General features: G+C 35.6%; 1 protein-coding gene across 3 annotated transcripts in view; it reads left to right on the forward strand.

The window, feature by feature from the left end:
* Positions 1 to 17,475, forward strand: part of PDGFC (platelet derived growth factor C) — a 171,804-nt gene extending 154,329 nt beyond the window's left edge. For 2 of the 3 annotated variants that reach the window (XM_084884343.1, XM_084884341.1), the window contains 3 exons: positions 6,223 to 6,430; positions 11,283 to 11,500; positions 16,538 to 17,475. In XM_084884343.1, the coding sequence (XP_084740469.1) occupies positions 6,223 to 6,430; positions 11,283 to 11,500; positions 16,538 to 16,654 (543 nt within the window). In that variant the 3' untranslated portion in view covers positions 16,655 to 17,475. The remainder of the gene's footprint in view (positions 1 to 6,222; positions 6,431 to 11,282; positions 11,501 to 16,537) is intronic. The other variant, XM_084884342.1, reaches the window with a different exon arrangement.
* Positions 17,476 to 23,053: the final 5,578 nt, after the last annotated feature.

The following is a 23,053-nucleotide window of genomic DNA, read 5'->3' on the forward strand; positions in this document are numbered from 1 at the left end:
CCACTATAATCACAATGCTGTGGGTTAGATATCCAGATTTTACTAGCTTCTAACTGAAAGTTTGCATCATTTGACCAGCATTCCCCCAGTTCTCCCACTCCCAAGACTTGGTACCACAATTCTGCTCTTTGTTTCCTGAGTTTGGTCTTTTTAGATTATAAAAAGGCCAAATAAGGGAGATCATATAGTGCTTGTCTCCTCAGTCTGACTTACATCACAATGCTCTCACGGTCTAGCCATGTTCTCATGGCTGAATAATATACAGTATACTTTATCTCCTTTATTCATTCAGGTGGTGATAGACACTTAGGTTGTTTTCATATTTCTACTATTGTTAATAATATTTCAATAAACATGGGAATGTAGACATCTTTTCAATATCACATTTTCATTTCCTTTGGATATACACTGAGTGGCCAAATTATTATTGTGCATTCAGAGATCATTTGAGCGAATCCCTGATTAAGATCTGCAGTAATTGGATGCACTGTTGCCCTTCTGTTTTCTTGTACCAGTCTTGCCACTCTCCGTTCTGCCCTAACATTGACTAGTCCCTGACGGCCACAATTGGCATGTTAGACCCAGATTTTCGGCTGACAGTCCAGTCTTTAAACACTTTAACAACAGCTGCTTTTGAACATTTAACAAATTCAGCTGTTTTGCTGATACTCGCTCCATGGCTCTGAGCGCCAACAATCATCCCATGTTCAAAGGCTGTTAAATCATGTTGGTTGTCCATATCTTCAGGGGAAAAAAATCACTTATAACTGTCGTGATAAACAACCTGACTCCCTATTTATAATGGTCTGGCCCTCCAGCAACTTCAGTGCGAAATTATAGCTAATTAGCCTACAAACGTCAGGTGGTCATAATAATCTGACCACTCAGTGTATATCCAGAAGTGGGATTGCTGGTAGTTCTACAATTTTTGCAGAACTTCCTTACTGTTTTCTAAAGTGGCTGAGCACATTTCCATTTCCACCAGCAGTGCATAAGATTTCTTTTTTTTGTTAAATGACACTTAAAACACAACTAAAAAGCCACCTCAAAATCAAACTACAAAGCTTCTGTACATCAAAAGAAGCAATCAACAAAATAAAAAGGAAACTTGTAGAATGGACAAAAATAAGTGAAAACCATATAGTAGATAAGGAGTTAATAGCCCAAATATGTAAAGAACTCATACAACTCAATAAAACATGTAACAAAATATGATTTTAAAAAAGGGGGGGGGGCGTGTAAGAGGAACCAAAGAGAATTTTTTTTTTCCAGAGGAGACATCCACATGCCCAACAATACATGAAAGGATGCTCAACATCACTCATCATCAAGGAAATGTAAGTCAGAACCACAATGAGATCTCACTGCACACCTGTCAGAATGGCTGTCATAGAGAATATGAGATAGCAGATGTTGGGAAGAATGTGGGGAAGATGGAACATCTGGCATTTACATAGAATTACATAAAATTATGAAATTTAAAAGCTAGAAAGCAATTTAACAGTCACTGAAATTAGCAGCCAAGATTGATAGGAGAAACCGAAGCTAAGGGTGGTTACAGTGTTTGCCCAAATTCTCTTTCCGACATGTGAGCAGCTCTGAGATTACAGTCCAGGCTCCTTGACTCCTGATCAGAGTTCTGCTCTCAGATCATGCTGTCATTCATAATGCATCTCACCAAGGAATTAAAAAAAAACAAAACACCTCGTTTTGTATAATGTCTTTAGCACATGGCACTGACATGTTAGAGTTGCACGGTTTGACGGGACACTTCATTGCCCTGAGATTTCAGATTTTTTTTCTGAACTTTCACAATCTATCCTTCCAAAATAATGTGCCTTAAGGGGTCTAAGTAGCCTGGAACTAGGTGGTCCACTCAGGTCAGATTGCTACTTTTCAGGTAACAGCAGAAAGTCTTTTTTCTGGCTTACTAAAGTAGGGGTGTTGATTTCATTGTTTGCATAATGGGACATCAAGAAACTGCTTTTCATCGCTGACCAGTGTCACCCACTAAATAGTCTTAGAAAAAAATCATAACTAGTATTGTCCGAATTTTCTAGACACTAATTATGGGAAAAAATTCTATGAGCCTTTACTGAAAAGAGGAGTTTCTGCTTACAGGGAAAAAAAATGAAAACTTTAAAAAAAAATTTAAAAAAGAGGACTTTTTGCCTCTCACTTCTTTTTTCCATTGCTCCTCTTTTCTCTGAAAATCCCTTTAGACAAGTTAGAAAAGCAGAACTTGGAAAGTGAAGGACTTTGGTTGTTCCTTGAAATAGTGGGTGGGGTGCAGTCATGAGAAAGCCCTTAAATAAAAGCACCAGCTTCCTCTATTCTGTCCTGGAGTTGATTCTTTGAATCTAGGGGAAGTGAGTTGATTTTCCCCTCCTGTTGTTTTGGGTGGGTGCAAACTGCTGTGTGTGTGTGTTTATTTTTGAAATTGATCTTATTTTAATTTAAATATTTCAACCCATCTATGAAGGTAGTGTCATATACCAAGTCCTTTCCTCCCTACTTTTGTCATATGAAGGGATTGCTATTCTGATACTTCATTGAACCCCATGAGTGTAAATTTTGCTCATCAATATTGCAGGCTTATATTGTTTTGGTTTCTTTTGTTTAAATACTTTAATCTTTATCTCAACAATATTGATTTCAGTGGGAACTTTATATACCAGTATATAAAGAGAGAGAGGAATAGAGAGTTAGAAACATTGATGAGAGAGAATCATTAATCAGCTGCCTCTTGCACACCTCCTACTGGGGATGTGCCAACAACCAACCAACGTACATGCCCTTGACCGAAATCGAACCTGGGACCTTTCAGTCCACAGACCAACGCTCTATCCATTGAGCCAAACCGGTTTCAGCTCAGTTGGAACTTTTTATTGCTTCAAAAGGAATGCTCTGTACGGAGTGTCCAACAGATGTAGAAAGCAAAATGAACCTACTCATTCTTGGATCATGGTCTAACTGAAAATAGCTTAAGTAATCATTTTATTTCATGTCTAACTGTCCACTCTGAAATTTTAATGAGTAATATATACTTTTTGTATTAGTTTTCCATATATTTACTCTCCCTACAGATTATGACACATTTAATTTATTTTATAATTTCATAGACATGACTAATACTCAGTTATTCTTCAAGTACTATTGAACTGGAATTTGCACATCACATAAACATATACATCTTGACTTATTTTTTAAAATTTGCAAAACTTTTGCATCAAACTTTTTATGCTAGAAGTTTAATCAATAATAATCAAATGGGTTAAATTAACAATGGATTTTTTAATAGTTGTTTATTTATGCCTATAATTTAGTTACCAGTCATAATAATACTGTTAAAGAAATTTTGAATTTTTGGACAATTTAAAAAATACCTGGAGTAAATAGATAATGTATTAAATTTGGTTTCCACTCAAAAATTAGGTAGAATAGTTGGTACTATCTTAGTACTTATATTTTAGCCATTCTTGACATTATTGAAATTAGATCTTTAAAATAAGGATAAAATCATTGCTGATCTAAGGCTGCCACGTTGATTTCAGCTGATTATTCTTTATAAAAATCCACCCCCCCACCCTTGTGTGCAAGTGGGACTCTATACCCACAAACCCCCACAGGAGGTGGGCCTGTCCCAAAGAGCGATAGTCCCTTTCCTTTCTTTTTATTGAGTTTTTACAGAGAGTAAGGGAGAGAGATAGAGAGTCAGAAACATTGATGAGAGAGAAATATCAATCAGCTGTCTTCTGCACACCTCCTGCTGGATATGTGCCCGCAACCAAGGTTCCTGCCTTTGACCAAAATCGAACCTGGTACCATTGAGTCCGCAGGCCCATGCTCTATCCACTGAACCAAACCAGCCAGGGCTGCTCATCTTTTTTCTAAGTTACAGAGAAGCTTTTGCTTTTCAAACCATGTGCCCCACAGGACAGCCCAGAGAGGGAATCTTTTCAAACTGATACAATTGAGATATATGGGACAATGATGGCCCTGTTATTGAAGAAGTTTTCATGGATGAATTGGGTTTCAAGGAAGGCCATTATAAATGGTAAAGATTTATTATGTGGATCACAGGGAGAAAGGTTTTGCATATGGGTGAAGGGGAGCAGCATTTAGCATGGGTGGAAGTACAAGGTCTGAGATGAATAAGACATCTGCAGTAGTTAGTGAAGAGACGAGATTGATTGGAACAAAATGTGCATGTCTTTGATGAGTAGAGGATTAGATGGAAAAGGTCAGCAAAGGTCTGATTGTATGGATCCTGAGTACAGTGTAAGGAATTTGGATTTCATCCTCCAGATGAGAAATCACCCTAGGCATTTGTCCAAATGCATCACATGATCAGTGATAACTTACTTTAGGTAGATTAACCCAGGGTTGTACAGCATTAAATAGAAGGAATAAAGAAAGATTAAAGGAAAGGAGACAAGTTAGAGGATGCTACATACAGTACATGGTTTTCCTTATCTAGCCAAGGATCTAATGAGGATGAAAGGAAAAGCTGATTCTATAGTTGTTGGTTTTTTTTTTATTATAACCTGATCTCTGAAAGAAATCCATATTTATTATTAAAATTTTGAAAATATGAATATATATATACACACAAAAGAGAATTAAAATCATCATTCTCTTTTAAATCATAGATGAACACAGCATTTTAGGCACTGTTGATTTTTTATTTTGTTTCAATTTATGTATGTTGACATTATGGTATATGAACACTATTTTTATATAGCTAGTTATTTTTGTCATTACTATGTAGTGGGCAATTTTTTTTGTTAATAAAAATTCCAAAAGGACCTCATTTTACATGTCTATACACTATGTCATTTCATGAGTAATGTAATTAACTATTCCAATGAATATAAATTTAGAGCATTTCCAACTTTTTGTTATTATTATTATTAATACTAGTTTAATGAACATCAATCCACATAAATGTTTTATTCCATACTCCTCTCCCCTTCTCCACAAAAAAGTAAATTACAAAATAATACAAAAACTAAGTTAAGCATTTTGTTCATTTATTTATTTTGCCTATTTTGATTCTAGTTCTGATATAACATGTCCTACCTTTAGTACATGTTAAGAATTTGGGGGCGGAGGGGATCCTTACTGAAGATTTGTTGAAATTATTGTTTTATTTTGTTGCTTGCCATTTAAAATGATGTATTTTGATCCATTGTTCTATATATGGGCATTTAGGATCTTTTCAGTTTTTCTCTATTTTAAACAATGTGTGTGTGATGAATATCATTGCACATATTTTCATGTGCACAAATAAAAGGGTATAAACCTTAAAAGTGAATTATAGGGGTTGAGGACACATAAATCTTCAATTCTAGTAACTTATGTAAACTAAAGCAATTTACGCTCACTTCTGTGGGCAGCACAGAGAAATTCCAACTTACCCACATCCTTGGCAGCCTTTCTTTTTAAATGCCTGCAAATCTGATGGATGTGAAATAGTATCTTATTTTGTTTTGCATTTTTCTGATAACTGATGAAGTTTAGCATGTTTTTATGTCTGTTGGCCATTCAGACTTCTTGTCTGGAATTTACCCATTTTGTATTTAGTTACAGTCTTTGTCCTCTTTTTGTATACTCTGGATACTAATCCTGTGAAAGTTATCTCACTTGCCAAGGTATTCTTCCAGTATCTGTCTATTAAACCTGTTTATTAAAATGTAAAACAATTTTAGGCAGATTTATCAAAGTTCTAAAGTGTTAAAGTGTGGGTGTTTTCTATCTTGATTAACACATTCTCCAAAGTCAAAAGCCTTTCACCTACATTTTGTTGTCATTCTTTTTAAGTTAATTCCTTTACCTTACATTTTTAATTCGTCTGACACTCATTTGCATAACTACGTAGACATTTTCCAGATTAAGGAAAGTGAAAGGTATAAAACAAACAAAAATTGGGTGAACTGTATTATAGTTTCCATTTCAAGTCTGGTTTTTATTTCAGCAACAGGTAGCCACATCCACCGAGGTTTGAGGTAATGAAATCAATGTCTTTCTCATTGACAACACAGCAAATCTACGGGAGTTCATCCACGTGAATTCTTTCAAAATCATGACTTCTAACTGGAGTTGAATATGATTTGATACTTGTGTGTTTGCAGACTTAAGCGTCCCTAACATCTTGCGTACATCCAGAAGGAATGCGTTGTCATCTTTAATTGGTTAACAGAGGATTCCTTTTACTTTCAGCAAGTCACAGAAGCTGTGAGCCCCTCAGTGCTGCCCCCTTCAGCTTTGCCGCTGGACCAGCTTAATAACGCGGTCACTGCCTTCAGCACCTTGGAAGACCTTATTCGCTATCTCGAACCAGACAGATGGCAGTTGGACTTAGAAGATCTGTATAGGCCAGGTTGGCAACTTCTTGGCAAGGCTTTTGTTTTTGGAAGAAAATCCAGAGGTAAGATCTCTCTTCAGATTAGAATCTCATTTCCTTTCCTTAGCAGCTCATGTCTCAGATTCTTCTGCCATAGCTTCTGATAAATAGAGTTTAAAAGCTCTTCAGGGATATATTGACATAATCCATTTTTGTAACATTTGAATATATTTGCATATTAAATGAGAACACATACAAAAGAGGGCACTTCATTATCACTCAGTGAATTTGGGAGATTAAAATGGCTACTTTTGCTGAATAGTCTTGTCATTTTTTAAATTCAAAAATATCACTTTGATGGTCTTCTATTATATTTCATAAGAATCAGTGCTTATTCAAACCTAATATATGGGGCATATTGATTTAGAGATCCAAGAGATATTATCATTGCTGCTAAGGAATCAGGTTAGGAGCTGGAAAAGGGGAAGCTCTATTGAATTCATTATCTAGCCTATCCGTGAGGGTCAGGATTGCATCAATTTCTATTTCCAAAGCCTAGAGACTTTTATAAATAATATGAAAAGTAACAATGCTCACCATAAAATAGAACCAGCTTTTTCCAAGATAGAATGTGTAGTAGGAAGGAACCCGAACTACTGTGAATTTACTTCTGAAATGATCACTTTTGACCACAGGAGCATATCTCCCTTCAAGGGTGAAGGTATTGATCACTACACTTGATTCCACACAGTCAAGACATTGAAACTAATGTTAACTGAGCTTGCTCTAAGGTTAGCTAATATCCTAGTACCTTTAGAATCGGAAAGCATTCATATCAGACACAAATGAACATGTAATATAAAGAACTGAATAATTGTAATACACTCAAAAACATCTGTTGAAGTCTGTCAGAAACATTGAAATCTGCCTGGTGTCCCTTTGGAGAATGGGAAGACACCCTGTAGAATGCATCAGAGGGAGCAGTGTTTAGTTAATTTGAGTGATTCCCAGGGGCAGACTGCACCAGACTTGTTCTCCTAAATCTTGTCAGAGAGAAGCCCGCTTCCTGCCCTTTCCTGCTAAGGGCTGCAGCCCTTCTGGGTGAGGAGCTTTCATCTCAGCAGGCCACGTTCAGACTTGCCCAACCGTGGTCGTTTGCTATGCCAACAGACGTGGTTTCCTTTCAGCGATATTTGAAAGTGGCGTTCAAGTCCATGGGCAGCCGAATCTTGTCCAGATGCTGAAAGTTGTTACATATTTATAAGATTTGATCTTGATGAATAACTTGATGAATAACCTACGAACAATACTTCCCTTCCCTCCCACTTCGGAACAGGAAAATGGGGATCTGTGAGGCTGGCTGCAGCAGCCATGAATAGAGCCTTTGTTGGCAAATTGGAAGTAGATGATCATGCTGATCTGCAAAGAGCAGGGAGAGTAAACCAGGTTCGAAGCTCAGATGTAGTTTTTGATGGCTGATCTCGGGATTTGAGCCTAAAAATCTTCCTTCTAGTCAGATGCCTTTATTGACGCCTGTAACCTCTGCACGTGGTGATCCATGATTTGGACAGCAGCTAGCAGATATTTTTAAAAGCACCCAGTACTGAACTAGATCTTTCAAATATTCATTTAGCACTTTCCAAATTGAAGCCCTTTGCTGTTTGCCAAAACTATTAACTTTTTAAGCATACGGTAAGTGCGAGAAAAGCAGTGTATATTTTTGGAACTTTACATAAACTAAAATGCAGGTGTGGGATAACATCTATATAGACAAACCCAACTTCCCTCCCAAGAGTCTTTCTACAAAGGAATGAGGAGTCAAACATTTAAAAGCTTCTAATTAGACATCGAAATAGATTTTCCACAGAATAAACATATCACCGTGTTATCACATTCATCTTAGAAAGACCACCCTCAGATTGCATTTAAGTAATAGAATATGCTTGGGCTGAATATCTCAAAAGAATGAACAACAAACATAATAAAATGTGAGCATGGTTGTTGTTTTATTTCAATCAAGCATTATCCTTTTCAGTAAAACTTGCAATAAGAATTAATCTAAACAAGAAAATTTGCATTAGAAATAACTTTCATTAGTGTCATGCTCAAAATCTTCATTCTTCAGAAAGACAAATTAATGAATGTATTGTCTTAGGTGGTAATTTTGAAAAGGAAATAAGGAATTTGAATGCTGAGTTTTACTTTACAAATATTTTGTAGAGGGAGGGAAAGTTCCATAATATTATAGTTAAGTGTTTGTTTGTTTGTGTGTGTGTGTGTGTGTGTGTGTGTGTTTTAATTTAAATTATGTGTTGGGGCTTGATCTTTCTCTCCCTATTTCTTTTTTCAATAATAATAATGATTTAATAATAATAATAATAATAATAATTTATTATTATTATTATTTTGCCTAGAAAATCTGCACAATGTTTAGAGAATTTGTAATCCCAATTTATACTCACATGACTTGTTTTAATATAAAAAACATAACAAATGAGTGGAAGCTAAGTTGAAAGTGTGCTTAATGAAGCTTAGGTGGATTTGAAGCCCTAGAAATAACAAGTATAATTTTCAGCTATGATTACCAAATCTAAAACCCTTATTGTATTTTTATCCCAGAGTGGACAGCACTAATGTTTTTCTCTTTCATTATTTCCCCTTTCTTCTTCTGGCTCAGGGTTCTCATTCATACCATGCTACTACAGGGGAAAAAAAAGAAAAGAAAAAGAAAGCATATTTTCTAAGTCAGGCTTAACTAGTACTTAAAAAGGGCTTTTGACTTCTGTGTCAAACATGATAAATGAGTGGAAGCTAAGTTGAAAGTGTGTTTAAATTTTCACATTGTAGCAGGTATCATAACTTAGTTCACTTGGGAAATCTATCTAACCTTTTATTGTGGTTAAGTAAACATTTTAAAGTGAACATATACAGTCTCATTTTCTAGTTTCATGAAATAGTGTGTTTAAAAGTATTTGAGGTAGATGAATATCCTTTCTAAGCTAAGAGCTTCATTCACATTCTAAAGACGCATAAATCTTAAATAAGCGTCACAAATTTTGGCTTCTGTATGTGCATGCATGTTTTAGGTTTTCTCCCTTTCTTAATCAGATGGTAACTTCTAGAGGAAATATTCAAATAGGCTCATATGTAGCTTTCACAATAAAGAGAAGTATGTGCCTGTGCTATTATTGCACCAAAATGAAATCAGGCAAAATCAGGTGACATCACTTAACCTGGTTATCTCATTAATTTTATTAGAGATAAGTTGGTCTTTTATAGCACTGAAAAGAATGAACTCATTTCCCCTTAAATATTCAAAAGCTTTATTTTTACAGGATCATTTTTTCAGATGAAAAGAAAAGGAAATCTTTAAATGCTCAAATAAAACAGTGATTTTTCTATTGAAATGGAAAAGATAATTTTTAACTGAATAAGGTGTTGAAAGTAACCTATTGAATCAGCATTTCTCGGTGTTCTCCTGACTATAACTAAGTTTTTAGCCAACCAAATAGTTTATATATGTTTACATTTATGATTGAATATGCATAATTTATAAAATATTTCTAGAAAATACATGAACTCCCTTGACATTTTAGGAAAATTTGATCATATATACAATATAACAAAGCCAAGAAAATAAGCATTTGATTCATGGTTACCTTGTTATTTCAAAATTATTTTAAAATATTGGGCTAAATTTTTAAAATGGGATTACATAGTCATGATAATTATTTTAAGCAATCTCTAACCAGAGAATGTTTTTTCTTTTTGCTCGATTCTTATTTATAATGTTTTAAATATTAGCAAAAGGTATTTAACTAGATTTATTATATTTTAGATAATTTTCCTAAAGTTTAGTAAACCATTAATTTTATTGGTGGAAAAAAACTGATAAATTATATGTTATACAAAACTCTTCAATTTTACTGGAATTTTTTTAATTTGCATATCTCTAAAGGGGGAAAAAGGCAAAGTTTAAAGCAGAAATTAAAATTATATTACAGATACTTATCATAATTGACTATTATTTATATCTTAGATATAAATTCATATTAAACATTACATTTAATTTTGATATATCTTCACTAAGGCAGTATAACTTTGTGGTTAAAAACAATGGTTCTTTGAGAATTTACTATTGATCAAAGGATATTTTGTTTGGTCTTGACAAATAGATACTGTTTTAAAGAATAAAGCACAGCATAGCTTAACCAACTTGTTAAAGGAATAGAGACAATGGCTATACATTAGACATTTCTTCCATCCTTGATAAGAAGAATAGAAATCTGAGTTAAATTAAATTTCAAAGGCCAGAAATTCTCAATGTACTAGAAGCAGTGCTTTCCAACAACCTCTGCTCTTTTAAAATCTTTCTTTTCTGCACGCTCCACTCAGCTGTCTTCAAAATTTCATTTTCTTTACTCCTTTTTATATTTTATTATTTTTATTGCCAGAAAGATTATAGGAAATCTTGTCCACAAGTTCCTGTATGTTGTTCTTCATTAATGGCATGAGCTTGTAATCTTTTTGAAACTTGCATTTATTTTTTAATCAAAGTATTCATTATTTGACAATCTATTCTTCCCTCCAATAGTCTCCTTGTTTACTTTTTTACTAAGGTTAAAAGGTGTAGCCCTCTTTTCCCTCTGTAGTTTCCTATTTATAGCTCTCAACTGTTTTGTTGGCCCTGTTCTTGACATTGCACAATGGCATCTCTTTATTGGTCACTAAATCATAATGAAGCTTTGTTTACTATGAAATAGAAAGACCAACTTGCAAGCTGCATAGCTCCCGGACCTAGCTACAATAAGGAGGGGTATTGCCAGAATTATTGTTCATGACATAGTTTGATTTCTTTATGAAAAGAGTTTAATGGAATATATTCAAGCCCAGAGCGTGAACATCTATTTTTTTTTCTTCCTTTTATGCCATGCAGTGATGGATCTGAACCTTCTAAAAGAGGAGGTAAGGTTGTACAGCTGCACACCTCGTAACTTCTCAGTGTCCATAAGGGAAGAACTAAAGAGAACCGATACTATTTTCTGGCCAGGTTGTCTCCTGGTTAAGCGCTGTGGTGGAAACTGTGCCTGTTGTGTCCACAGTTGCAGCGAATGTCAATGTGTCCCAAGCAAAGTTACTAAAAAATACCATGAGGTAGGTATATCGTTTTATTTCTGGGTTCCTTTGGGTATTTTGTTGCTTTAAAAATAACAAAACAGTGTATCTGAAATGAAGTTTTGTTTGGAAGGCTGTAGCATTAATTTAAAAAAAAAACACACACAAATACACTTATGTTCTCATTTTTAAAATTAGGACTTTTAACTAAAAATAAACAGACATTAAATATTTTGAAAGCTTATCTTTAGATAGTATACCATGGTAGTCAGTAAAGTATTTTTCTCTCATACAAAAGAACAAAATGTGTTTTTTTTATACAGTAAAATAAGGGTGAAACTTTGCAACTTTTCAGAATCCGAAGGGAAAAATTTTAAGAAGAAACTTGGAGATGAATCATTGTCTAATTTGGAGAAAGAAGATCTTTGATATATTTTTTTTTTTCCATTTGAGGCTGTGTAGGTACCTATATCCCAAAAAGACATATTCATAAATATACCCATCTTCCTATTATTCATATTGTCCCAAATAATCTGTTATGGATGCTTCACCCTTTTATCTTTTTACGAATCAAGAAAATTCTGACATTAAAACTTAGCAACTATTGTTTTTCAGAGCCTTGGGAACCTTAGAACTGATACACTCTAAATTATTCATGATGCAGGAATATCCAAAATTCTATCCCTCTATCTCTCCAAGAGCATCCTGTAGCATTCATACATTAGGAAGCAATTCCTTCTTGATGAGTCAACTTTGAATTTATAAAACCTTTCCATTATACCAAGCCAAAATCAGCCTTCTTTACTTAATTTCAATATAGCTTCATTTCAATAGTTTTCTACTAAATAAAAGAATCTTAAGAAAGTAAATATCTGCTTCATAAGCAAAATGAATTTTTCGACTTGCATAAAGATATCAATGAAACCCTAATCCATTAGGTAATCTAAACAAGTACAGTGTCATAAGCTATCCTGCATATGACATGGTTGTCCTGCCCTTCAACAACATTGTGTTGGCAGCTGGTAAAGTGAGGGGGAGGAAGCACTGGATTCCAGAAGACAATGGACCCTTTTTCCAACCGAGGTCTGTCTTTACCTTGTAACCATCAGCAAGGTACTGAGCCTCAATAAAATAGTGTAAGATATGAGAATTATCTGTTTGTTTGTTTTTCCTAGGCAGTTACTAATTGCAATTTTTAAAAGGTACCATCCCAAACTAGAAGATTAAAAATAGGACAATTTACTGCCATAATTCATGTCCTACTTTCATTGCTGCACTGTATTCTTCCAATGTGCCTTGTACTGGGAACAGTCTCCACTCGTCACAGGAAGTAGACAGTTATGGACATGGTGGCTCAAGAAGCTCCAGCCAAGCTATGCCCAGAGTCCCGGCCGATTGCTGCTCCATGAACTGGGATATCTAGTCAAGAAGAGACCCTCAATCTGTTTTAAGTTTAAACAGATTAAACTTAAAATACCTTATAGGCCAGGCTGATATTAGAGTTGTTGAATGGCCTAACATAAAAGGTTGGAATGAGAATAGGAATTAAACTTGAGTGATCTTTTCCCACCAAAAGTCATTCCATTTTGAACCATCTAAAGCAAGTTTTTACTAAACAAAGTGCATTTTGGGACCTCATTTAGCCAACAAATATTGGGTGTATGACACCATTCTAAGAGCTATAAAATCCAAACCAGCTTTATCAGCCTTCTTAAACCAGCCTTTTAGATGCTGATTCCATGCAATGCTTTTGGTCAGATAAATCAGTCTTCAGGTGAAACATATCCTCTTCCATGTTATACTTTTAAATGTATTTTCAAATAACATTAGTTGTAGGGTTATGCGGGAAATTGTCAAAGAATTTGTAATACTGTTTTAAAGTCTCAGGTAAAAACTTTGTGGGGAAAGGCTGTGGACACTGCTTATAGCATCACTGGCCTTCTTCCAAAATGACATTGATCCAATACACACTAGACTTTGGGTGGGGTTGATTACGTATGCATTATATATATGCATACATATATACCTTTATGTGTGTAATTACATGACCATCAAGTGTAAGTTTCCCATATCCCTAAAGTGTGTATGTATAGAAATATCATTGACTAGTTACCTGCTTCAAATTTTTCAAAAATAGCTCCAGTAATAACCTTGTCTTAATTTTTTATCAATAAGTGTTATATGATTTTTTTTTGTAAAGGATCAAATTATTCTATGAAAAAAGGGAGGTTTTATTTGATGTAATTCATCATTCCCAAACCCTGAATTTTTCTTAGTTTATATTTTGGAAATAAATTCTTAGTCTAATACTACCCTTGAATAAATGAAATTATTTTAAAAATATAACTTAAAATATTGTGAATATTTTATATTACTTGGGCTTTTATTCTCTTTGATGAGCATTGTTCTCATTTACACTTTGAAGATTTTTCCACCTCATGGAGAAAGCAGAAGCAAAGATAGCTTAAAAGTTCTAAGTTTTCTTTCCTTCATCTCTACTATACCAGCTTTACCATTTCTATACCATCTCTACTAGACCATTATTATCTTGTCTACCTTGTTTATATCTTCATATATTTAATTTCATTTTTCATAATTTAAAGTACAGTCTTTCTTATGCATAGATCTATTTATTTCGGAGGAAAATATACCATTCAATTGACTTTTTCTAGTAATGAGTCCCATCCTCCAAGGTTCTTTGACACCCCAAAATTTAAGGGCACTTTGCATACTTTGGGCAATGGTACCTGTGCCTCTATTCCTTGATGGTACCTTCTATATGTAATCAATTCCTTTCCACTGGTTTTAGCTTTTCCCTGGATTATTTTTTCATGTGCTTTTTAGAGTTTGATCTGCTCCCTCAACATTTTGTGAGATATTCTTCTGCCTTTTTGTTGTTGTTTTTTATGGTCTCCTAAACTGTATCCTAAAAATCCAATGATCATCTTTCATATTATCTGGGACCTGCTGGTCATGTTTCAAGTCTAACTTTCTCATCGCAAGTTAGAACTTTCAAACAGAATGGAGAAAGAAAACAATAAGTATAGTCCCACCACCTTGTGTTAGAATTTCTTATCCAAGACTTCAACATCACTAGGACATAAATAGATTATTTTTCTATCTGATCTCTACAAACATTTGTGGATGAAGACTGTGTGTGTGTGTGTGTGTGTGTGTGTGTGTGAAGGGGCTTTTGTTGGGTGAATGCATCTTGACATAAGCATTGCTAGAGGATGGGAGGGTTGTAGGGTTGCAGCTTAGCATCACTGCTTGTTAATATGGCATATGGTAGCCTACCTTACCTTCCCCTGTCATAGTAATTTTTCTCCTGCCAACTGGGAAAATGTATACAGGTGAAGATAGGAATTAAAGATTGCCAATATCACAATTTATCTGTCTTCCTAACCACATTAAAATAGTACATTTTTAGTTATTTTTATTCTAGCATTATGAAATGAAATAAAAATCTAATTTAGAAGTTGACTATTTCCCATAGTTATTATAAGACATGCAGTTTGTCTTTCTGCAAAGAAAGTTACTAAATAAGTAGTATGCATAACTAGGTATATTCTGAGTCTTCATAAAATTATTACTATCGCTCTAATAATTCATATTTGGCCTAAGTACAAATACTGGTTATGCCACTTATATTCTCTAAGCTTCTGTTCACTCATGTGTAAAATAGGGGGGATAGTGATAAATTCCTTCATAGAATTCTTGTGAGCTAAAGTCTGTAAAATCCTTATTATAGTGGCTAGCACTCATAAGCATTCAAAAAATGTTAGCTAATTAACCTTCGGTATGACCGCATTCTCCAAATGAGTTATACATTCTTTTTATTTTTTCCCCCCTTATTTTAATCTTCAAGAAGAACAGTCATAAGACTTGACTTGTGCCTTTTTGGATTAATGAAAATGTCCAGGAACTTTTAGAAGTTGCTCTATGAAGTTATCTGTGTCATACCCAGAGGGCAGAGAAACTAGACAACTTCATGTTATTATGTGCTCTAGGGTTTGTTTAGAATCCAAACATAAATTCTAAAAATGTATCATTTCTATTATAAGGAATAAAATGGAATGCACATTAAATAGGTCATTCTTTTCAAGTACATCAGGTAGTCTTTTATAGAATACACTAGAGACCTGATGCACAAAATTCATGCAAGGGGCTTGGCCCACACAGCTGCAGCAGTTCGCCTCAGTCCTCATAGCCCCAGCTTCATCTGGAAGGTTGTCCGGAAGGTGGTCCGGAAGAACTTCTGGTCTAATTAGCATATTACGCTTTTATTATTATAGATAGCTATGTCCTTTTGTTGTGTTGAAAGGAATTATGTTCATCATCATTGTCTACTGTGCTATATATTTTATTAAGATTCCCAGCAACCCAAACTGCAAGTAACTGCACTAAATAGAGCCATTATTGTCATTGCCAAATCTCCGTATACTGCACAGTAGGACCCAGCTGCAGAAATTTAGCTGTGACAGAGGCTGATGTCTATGAAGTACATCTAATCCATCCCATCAAATTTATAGAGGACTTGAGGTATAGCCAAGAAAATTAATGAGTGGCATAGTTGAGCTAACTCAGCTGCAGAGCGATCATGTTTCTTTTCACAGTATCGCAGTACTTGCGTGTATTGCTTCGAGCATAAATATTTGTTAAATGTGTGAACAAACGAATGACTGAAAGAGACTAACAAACAGAAAAAACTAATTGTTCCGTAGCGGTTCCAACATACTTCACCAAGGTGAAATGTCTCCATATTCTTAAAAGAGTTAAATGAAGAGTGCATAGTGACTTTTTCTATTTAAGTACTATTCTTTATTCTGAGGCAGCATCCTTCCAAATTGTGGGTATTGAAATACTCTTGGATTCATGAAAAAAATTGGTCATGTATGATTTTTTTTTGAGGGGTGGGGGGTTGTATTCGTACTGCCTTTACTAGGAAAAAACACATAAAATCTATAGATCTTTGTTGGGCCCCAGGTTTATTTTCCCTGAAATGTTACTTGTCTGTGAACCCATACCTGATAGACATTGATTGATTTTAACAGCGGTTTACCTTGCTTCCTCCAGGTCCTTCAGTTGAGACCAAAGCCTGGTGTCAGGGGATTGCATAAATCTCTCACCGACGTGGCCCTGGAGCACCACGAGGAGTGTGACTGTGTGTGCAGGGGGAGCACCGGAGGATAACGCATCGCCACACGCCGCCTTGGCCCGGCAGCGCCGCGCCGCGCAGCGGCTGGCTCTGTGAGAGAACTGATGCGTTACCGCCATCCATAATCTCAGTTGTTTGCTTCAGGGACCTTTCATCCTTCAGGATTTACAGTGTGTTCTGAAAGAGGAGACTCCAACCGGAATGAGGAGTTGTGCAACAGCTCTCTTGAGAGGAGGCCCCCATGACAGGGAAAAGGTCTCCGGGTGTGGAAAAAAAAAAATATTAAATGTTGTAGATCACTAGCTAGTTAGAGTGACCCTGCACTTACTCGGCTGGCTGTGTTCTATGTGTCAGTTGTCTTGATATGACTTTAGTTAATGTCAGTACAGGAAGGAAATGAGTGCAGATGGGCACCTGATTCTATTGCCTTGCTTATTAACTCTCAAGCTTCATATTCTGGGCCTAAAAAAAAAAAAAATCACAGAAATCTGGAATTTTCCCCTTATGGTCACATGTATAAACCAGAGTGTTTGATGGCCTACAAACTTGGTTTTGGAAAAAAAAAAAAAGAAAAAAAGAAAAAAGAACTATGTTGCTATAAATTAAACTTATGTTCTGTTGATAAGAAAGACTGGATTTTCCATATTTCTAATAAAGTATTTCTATCATTTAGAAGACACGAACTACATTTCATGGTTTGGAAGAGACAAACCTGAAAAGAAGAGTGGCCTTACCTTCACTTTATCTATAAGTTGGTTTATTTGTTTTATTTTGTACATTTTTTATATTCTCCTTTTGACATTATAACGGTTTGCTTTTCTAATCTTGTTAAATATATCTATTTTTACCAAAGGTATTTAATATTCCTTTTTTTATGACAACCTAGATCAACTCTTTTTAGCTTGGTAAATTTTTCTAAACAGAATTGTTATAGCCAGAGGAACAAAGATGATATGAAATATTGTTGCTCTGACAAAAATACATGTATTTCACTCTTATATGGTGCTAGAGCTTAGATTAATTTGCATTTTTAGATTATTGAAATGGGAAATAAATAGAATTTGGTACGTTGTGAACACTTTTCAAAATAAGTAAGTTATCATATCCTCCACTTCTGTTATTGGAGATGCAAATAGAAAGTGACATAGGGACATAGGGAAATAAATATCTGGATCCATCATTACTCACCCCGAACCCTTATTGTCAGAACCGCGAGCCTAGCTCAGAAGAACACAAAGCACCTTGAAAAAAAGAGATTCAACGGCTTCCTGAAAAGCATGCTCTGCTGTCTTGTAGGAACACATCCTATTTATTGCTATGTTCTGGTTTTATTCTCTTGAAACTCTGTTCCACACACTTGTATAAATACATGGCTATTTTAATGTACAGAAGTATATCCTTTAACCAATTCACATATTGTACTCTTTGGCGATTGAAAAGGAAATCAGTAAAATACTTGGCTTGTAAATGCTTAATATTGTGCCTAGGTTATGTGGTGGCTATTTGAATTAAAAAAATGTATTGAATCACCAAATAAAAGAATGTGGCTATTTTGGGGAGAAACTCGAGTATGTGTGAGTGTGCGTTGTGTGTGTGTGTGTGTGTGTGTGTGTGTGTGTGTGTGTGATTTGTCTCTGAAACACCCAGAAAGTGAAAAGTGATAAAATGTCTTGTTACCATAAATTTTCATTATGCAAAAATGGATGTCCGTTTAAAAGACAAGTAATGAAGTGGATATTTCTATTGAGGCTTCTCTGTCTCTTGTCTCCCATGCTTTTTAAAAAATAATATATTTTTATTGATTTCAGAAAGGAAGGGAGAGGGAGAGAGAGAGATAGAAACATTAATGATGAGAAAGAATCATTGATTGGCTGCCTCCTGCACATCCCACACTGAGGATGGAGCCTGCAACCTGGGTATATGGCCCCACCAGAACGGAACTGTGACTTCTAGTTCACAGGTTAATGCTCAATTGACTGAGCCATGCCTGCCGGGTCTCCAATGCTTTTCAGCAGTAGTTTTCTTTTTCTCACTGGTCTGGATACTTATTTCTGGTCAATTAAATTGCAAATGACTTGAAAGTTGTTATGTGACTTGTGAAATGCTTAACACTAGATTATATAGTAATACAAAGCAGGAGAAACCAACAATCCTGTAACTTTCCACTCATGTTTTTAATTTTCAATGGCAAATCCTAATTGGGGTAAGCCTGAATTCATTTGGCAAATGGATTGGTGTATTTTACATAAGACAGTTCAAGGTGTGAATACCCAATTTTAATTTTAGATTTCAATTTGAGCTGATCTTATATTATCTCTGTCTTACCTCTGCCTTTCAATTTGCCTGAGACAGGAGAACCCAGGGCCAGGCTGTCCTCAGACAATTCTAAGTAGAATTCTTTTTTGGGGGGTACTTTTCCATCTGGCAATCCTACCCTGCACACAAACACATGAAAAATAAATGGATAAAATGAACATTCATGTTTTGTCTTATTGCTTCATCTTCTCATAGTTTTGCCCCCGTCTTATGAAGCTTACTAGATACAGGTTAACTGTGCTCCACTGAAAATACAATGCCCTGTATTTCTCTCTTGGCAATTCATAACTCATTGAAGTAGTAAAAGCTCCTTTAAATCTACAATAAATGACCCATGTAATGGTTTAAGCCAGCACTTCCAACCTTTCAATGGAACATCTTTCCCCTTTGTTTGTTTTTTTAATAATTATTTTATTTACATATAAAATGTTGAATGGAACATCCTTCCCTTTTTTTACTGTTTATTTTATCCTATAAAATAAAAGGCTAATATGCAAATAGACCAAAAGGTGGAACAAGCAAACAACCAGTCACTATGACATGTGCTGACCACCAGGGGGTGTATGTGGAACATACTAGCATTGGGCATCAGCAGCAGGCAGCAGAGCATGTAACATGGCAGGCCTTGGTCAAGGCAGGATGTTGTAGCAAGTGAGGTGATGGTAGAGCAGGTGAGCGGGGCACCAGACCAAGGCAGGGAGCTGGTTGCTGTCATCAGGGGGAGCATCTGATGGTTACTGAAAATTCTTTGCTCCCACATACTGTGGTCCTGCCCCATGCTCACACCTGCAGCTAGCACCCAGAGCCGGGCCCAATTGCTTGTCATAGTCAGCAGGTGCAAGCAGCAGCTGCCAGCCCTGATCACCCCTGAGAGCTTCTCCAACTCCCTCTGCTCATAAGGGGCAATCAGGGCAGCAGCCGCCACTCTCACGCACTGATGACAGTGCTGGCCCCAACTCCCACCCACTGTTGGTGCCAGCTCCAAGGCCCCAATCAATCCACACCGTCAGCAGGTGCAAGCAGGGCCAGCACCGTCAGTGCATGGGAACAGCAGTGGTGGTAGTGGGGCTGCTGGCAGACAGCAAACTGGGGGCCGAGCAGGGCACAGAAGATGGGCTGAGACCTTCCCCTGTGCCCACAGCAACCTCACAGCCCACAGTTCCTTTCAAGGTGCATGAATTCGTGCACTGGGCCCCTAGTTTACATATAAAATGTTGAAAGGCAAAATAAATTATAAAGGTAGAAGTGCAACACACACTTGCCAATCAGTGGGTGAGAAAGGTGTGAGGTGTAATAAACACTTAATACGATTCTTACTGTGCATTTTATTTCCCATCAATGGCACACATGACTATAATTTCCCAGAATTTCAAAAAAGTATTGACTATATTTACCTCAAACTATTTTGTATGTGTGACATATGCCTTTATCCCTGAGGAATGGACTATTTTGCCTAGTGATTTTATAAAATAAAAAAGGCAGCTTAATTGGCATATAGCAGACTTTCATGCTATATTTTTCATATCCACATCTCATCCCCTTCCTCATCTAATAACTTAATATCAGACACTTAATATATGTAATACCCTTTTCTCTAAAAGCATTGTGACATTCAAAAATATTTTAATTACTTATGATGCTGTTAAAACTCATAAATACCATAACCCTTTACATTCATAGGAAGGAGTAGAAAAATGAAAATAAAATAGCTCATTTGCTTTACATTCTGTTTTCCCTTCATGCTTCATATGTAATTAATCAACAAGCCCACCCATCAACTTTGCCTTTTCTATTTCTCTTGCATTGGTGCCTAGATCTCCAGTTCTGTAGCCGCTGTCCTGATTTAGACTCTTATGTCTCAGCCCCGTTTTACTGCAATAACCTTTTCCAGATTTCCTGCCTCTAGTCTCACTTCCCTTTGATCCACCCACTGCACCACTGACAGAAAGGTCATTCAAACAAATGCAATTGTGTCCGTTGGGTGAAAATGTTACAATGGAACTCCACAAGATTGAATTTTAATTCTTTGCATGGCACTCAACATCCATGATCTCATTTCTGCTCATTTTGCACCATCAAGTTAATCTATAGCTCTGGTGATCCTTACATTTTCCCGAAAACTCCTGCATTCCCTCACATCTCTGCGGGCACATACTGCTTGCTCTTTGGATCCCTGCTCCTACACTTGGCTACTCAGTAATTTCTCTCAAGTCTCAGCTGAAAGGTCACTCTTCAGTGAAGCTTTTCTCCCTTAATTTCCACCAGCAGCCTGAGGCTGCATTTCTCCTGTGCTCCCCAAAGAATGTTTCACTTATAAATATTGTCTTACTGCAGTATAATTGCCAGCCCTCATTTTGATTTCTCATTAGGCTTTTAGTCTAATGAAATAAGTGATTTTTAAAAACATAGCACTTAGCCCTAGCTGGTTTGGCTCAGTGGATAGAGCATTGGCCCATGAACTGAAGGATCCTGAGTTCAATTCCAGTCAAGGGCAAGTACCTCGGTTGCAGGCTCAACCCTGGGCATGGGTTAGGATGTGTGCAAGAGGCAACCAATTGATGTGTATCTCTCACATGGATGTTTCTCTCTTTCTGTCTCTCCTCCTCCAGTCCACTCTCTCTAAAAATAAATGGAAAAAATATCCTTTGGTGAGGATTAACAACAATGACAACAACAACTATATATATATATATATATATATATATATATATATATATATATATATAATCACTGAATATGACATCAGAAACCTTGGAGTTCCAAAATATCTCTGATATCTCTGAGTTTCAGCTACCTAATCTGTAAAATGAAGGAGGTAATCCATGGGAGCTGATACTTTTTAGTTCTAATCAGTTCAGTCTACTGGTTATATTGGGATGTTGGGGCACCTACCATCAGGACAAAAATATGTATTCCTTGTGATATTACACCATTCTCCCCCTCTTTCACAATGCTTTGAAATTAAATGTTTGGGTTTCCAGCTAATGATTTTTTTTACCAACCGTATGTCATATATCACTTCTTTTCAGACTTAAAGAGATTTACTAATTCACTTTGGTATTATTCAGATTTTGGATACTTATTTACTAGAATGATTACATTTTCTGAGGTAGAATTTAAAAGCCTTTAAAATGTGAACATATAGACATATGAGTAATTGTGATTCATAATCTCCTCATCATTTACTACTTGAGTCATTTTGTATCATCACACCTAACATAGAGTTCTAGTGAGTACTCACAGCTTCCTGAAAACACTGTGCAGAATTCCCACACACCCCTGTGCCAGTACGTGCCATGCTCTTTTTGGAGCATTCTTCCTACACTTAACTATGTCAACCATTCCCTTTCCTGTCTATTCCATTGTTAATTACATGCTATGCCTGAGCATTTGTCCAGTGACCTACACCAAATCCAATTTCTTTCATAACTGCTAAGCCATTATGGTAAATCTATTCAGTGTAAATCTATGTAAAATTTAAGAAAGAGATTTAGTATTGGGGTGGGAAGTGTATGTTATACAATTAATAACTTTAATGATTTTTAAATTATATAAACAATTAAATTAACTTTTTAAATGAAGGAATTACAGTGCTCTTCTTAAAATTCATATGGAAATTTAGGGGGCCAAAGGTAGCCAAAAAATCTTGAAAAGTAATGACAAAATTGGATGATTTACTATTAAGTTATAGAAATAGCATGATAATGTTAATAAGGTTAATAAGTTTAAACATACAAAGCAATGGAATAGAATTGAGAGTCCAGAAGAAAACCCTCCATTTATGTTCTTGGTGAAAGAGTATTTTTTTTCAACAAATGTTGCTAGAACAACTGGATATTCAAAAGGTATCTAGGACAACTATATAGGCAAAAGAATAAATTTTGACTGTTTTCCTCATACCATATACAAAAATTAAGGCAAAATAAATGAAAGCTCTAAATGTAAAAGATAAAACTATGACCTCTTAAAAAGTCATGTAGGAGAAAATTCTGATGACCTTAATTTAGACAATATTTCTCAGATGACACCAAAAGAAAGAAAATAAACTGGACAGTATCAAAAATTTTTTAAAAAATGTGTTTCAAGGATACTATCAAGAAAATTAAATAGATAACCCA

This window comes from Pipistrellus hanaki, assembly GCF_964339955.1.
Source record: "Pipistrellus hanaki genome assembly, chromosome: 5".
NCBI lineage: Eukaryota > Metazoa > Chordata > Mammalia > Chiroptera > Vespertilionidae > Pipistrellus > Pipistrellus hanaki.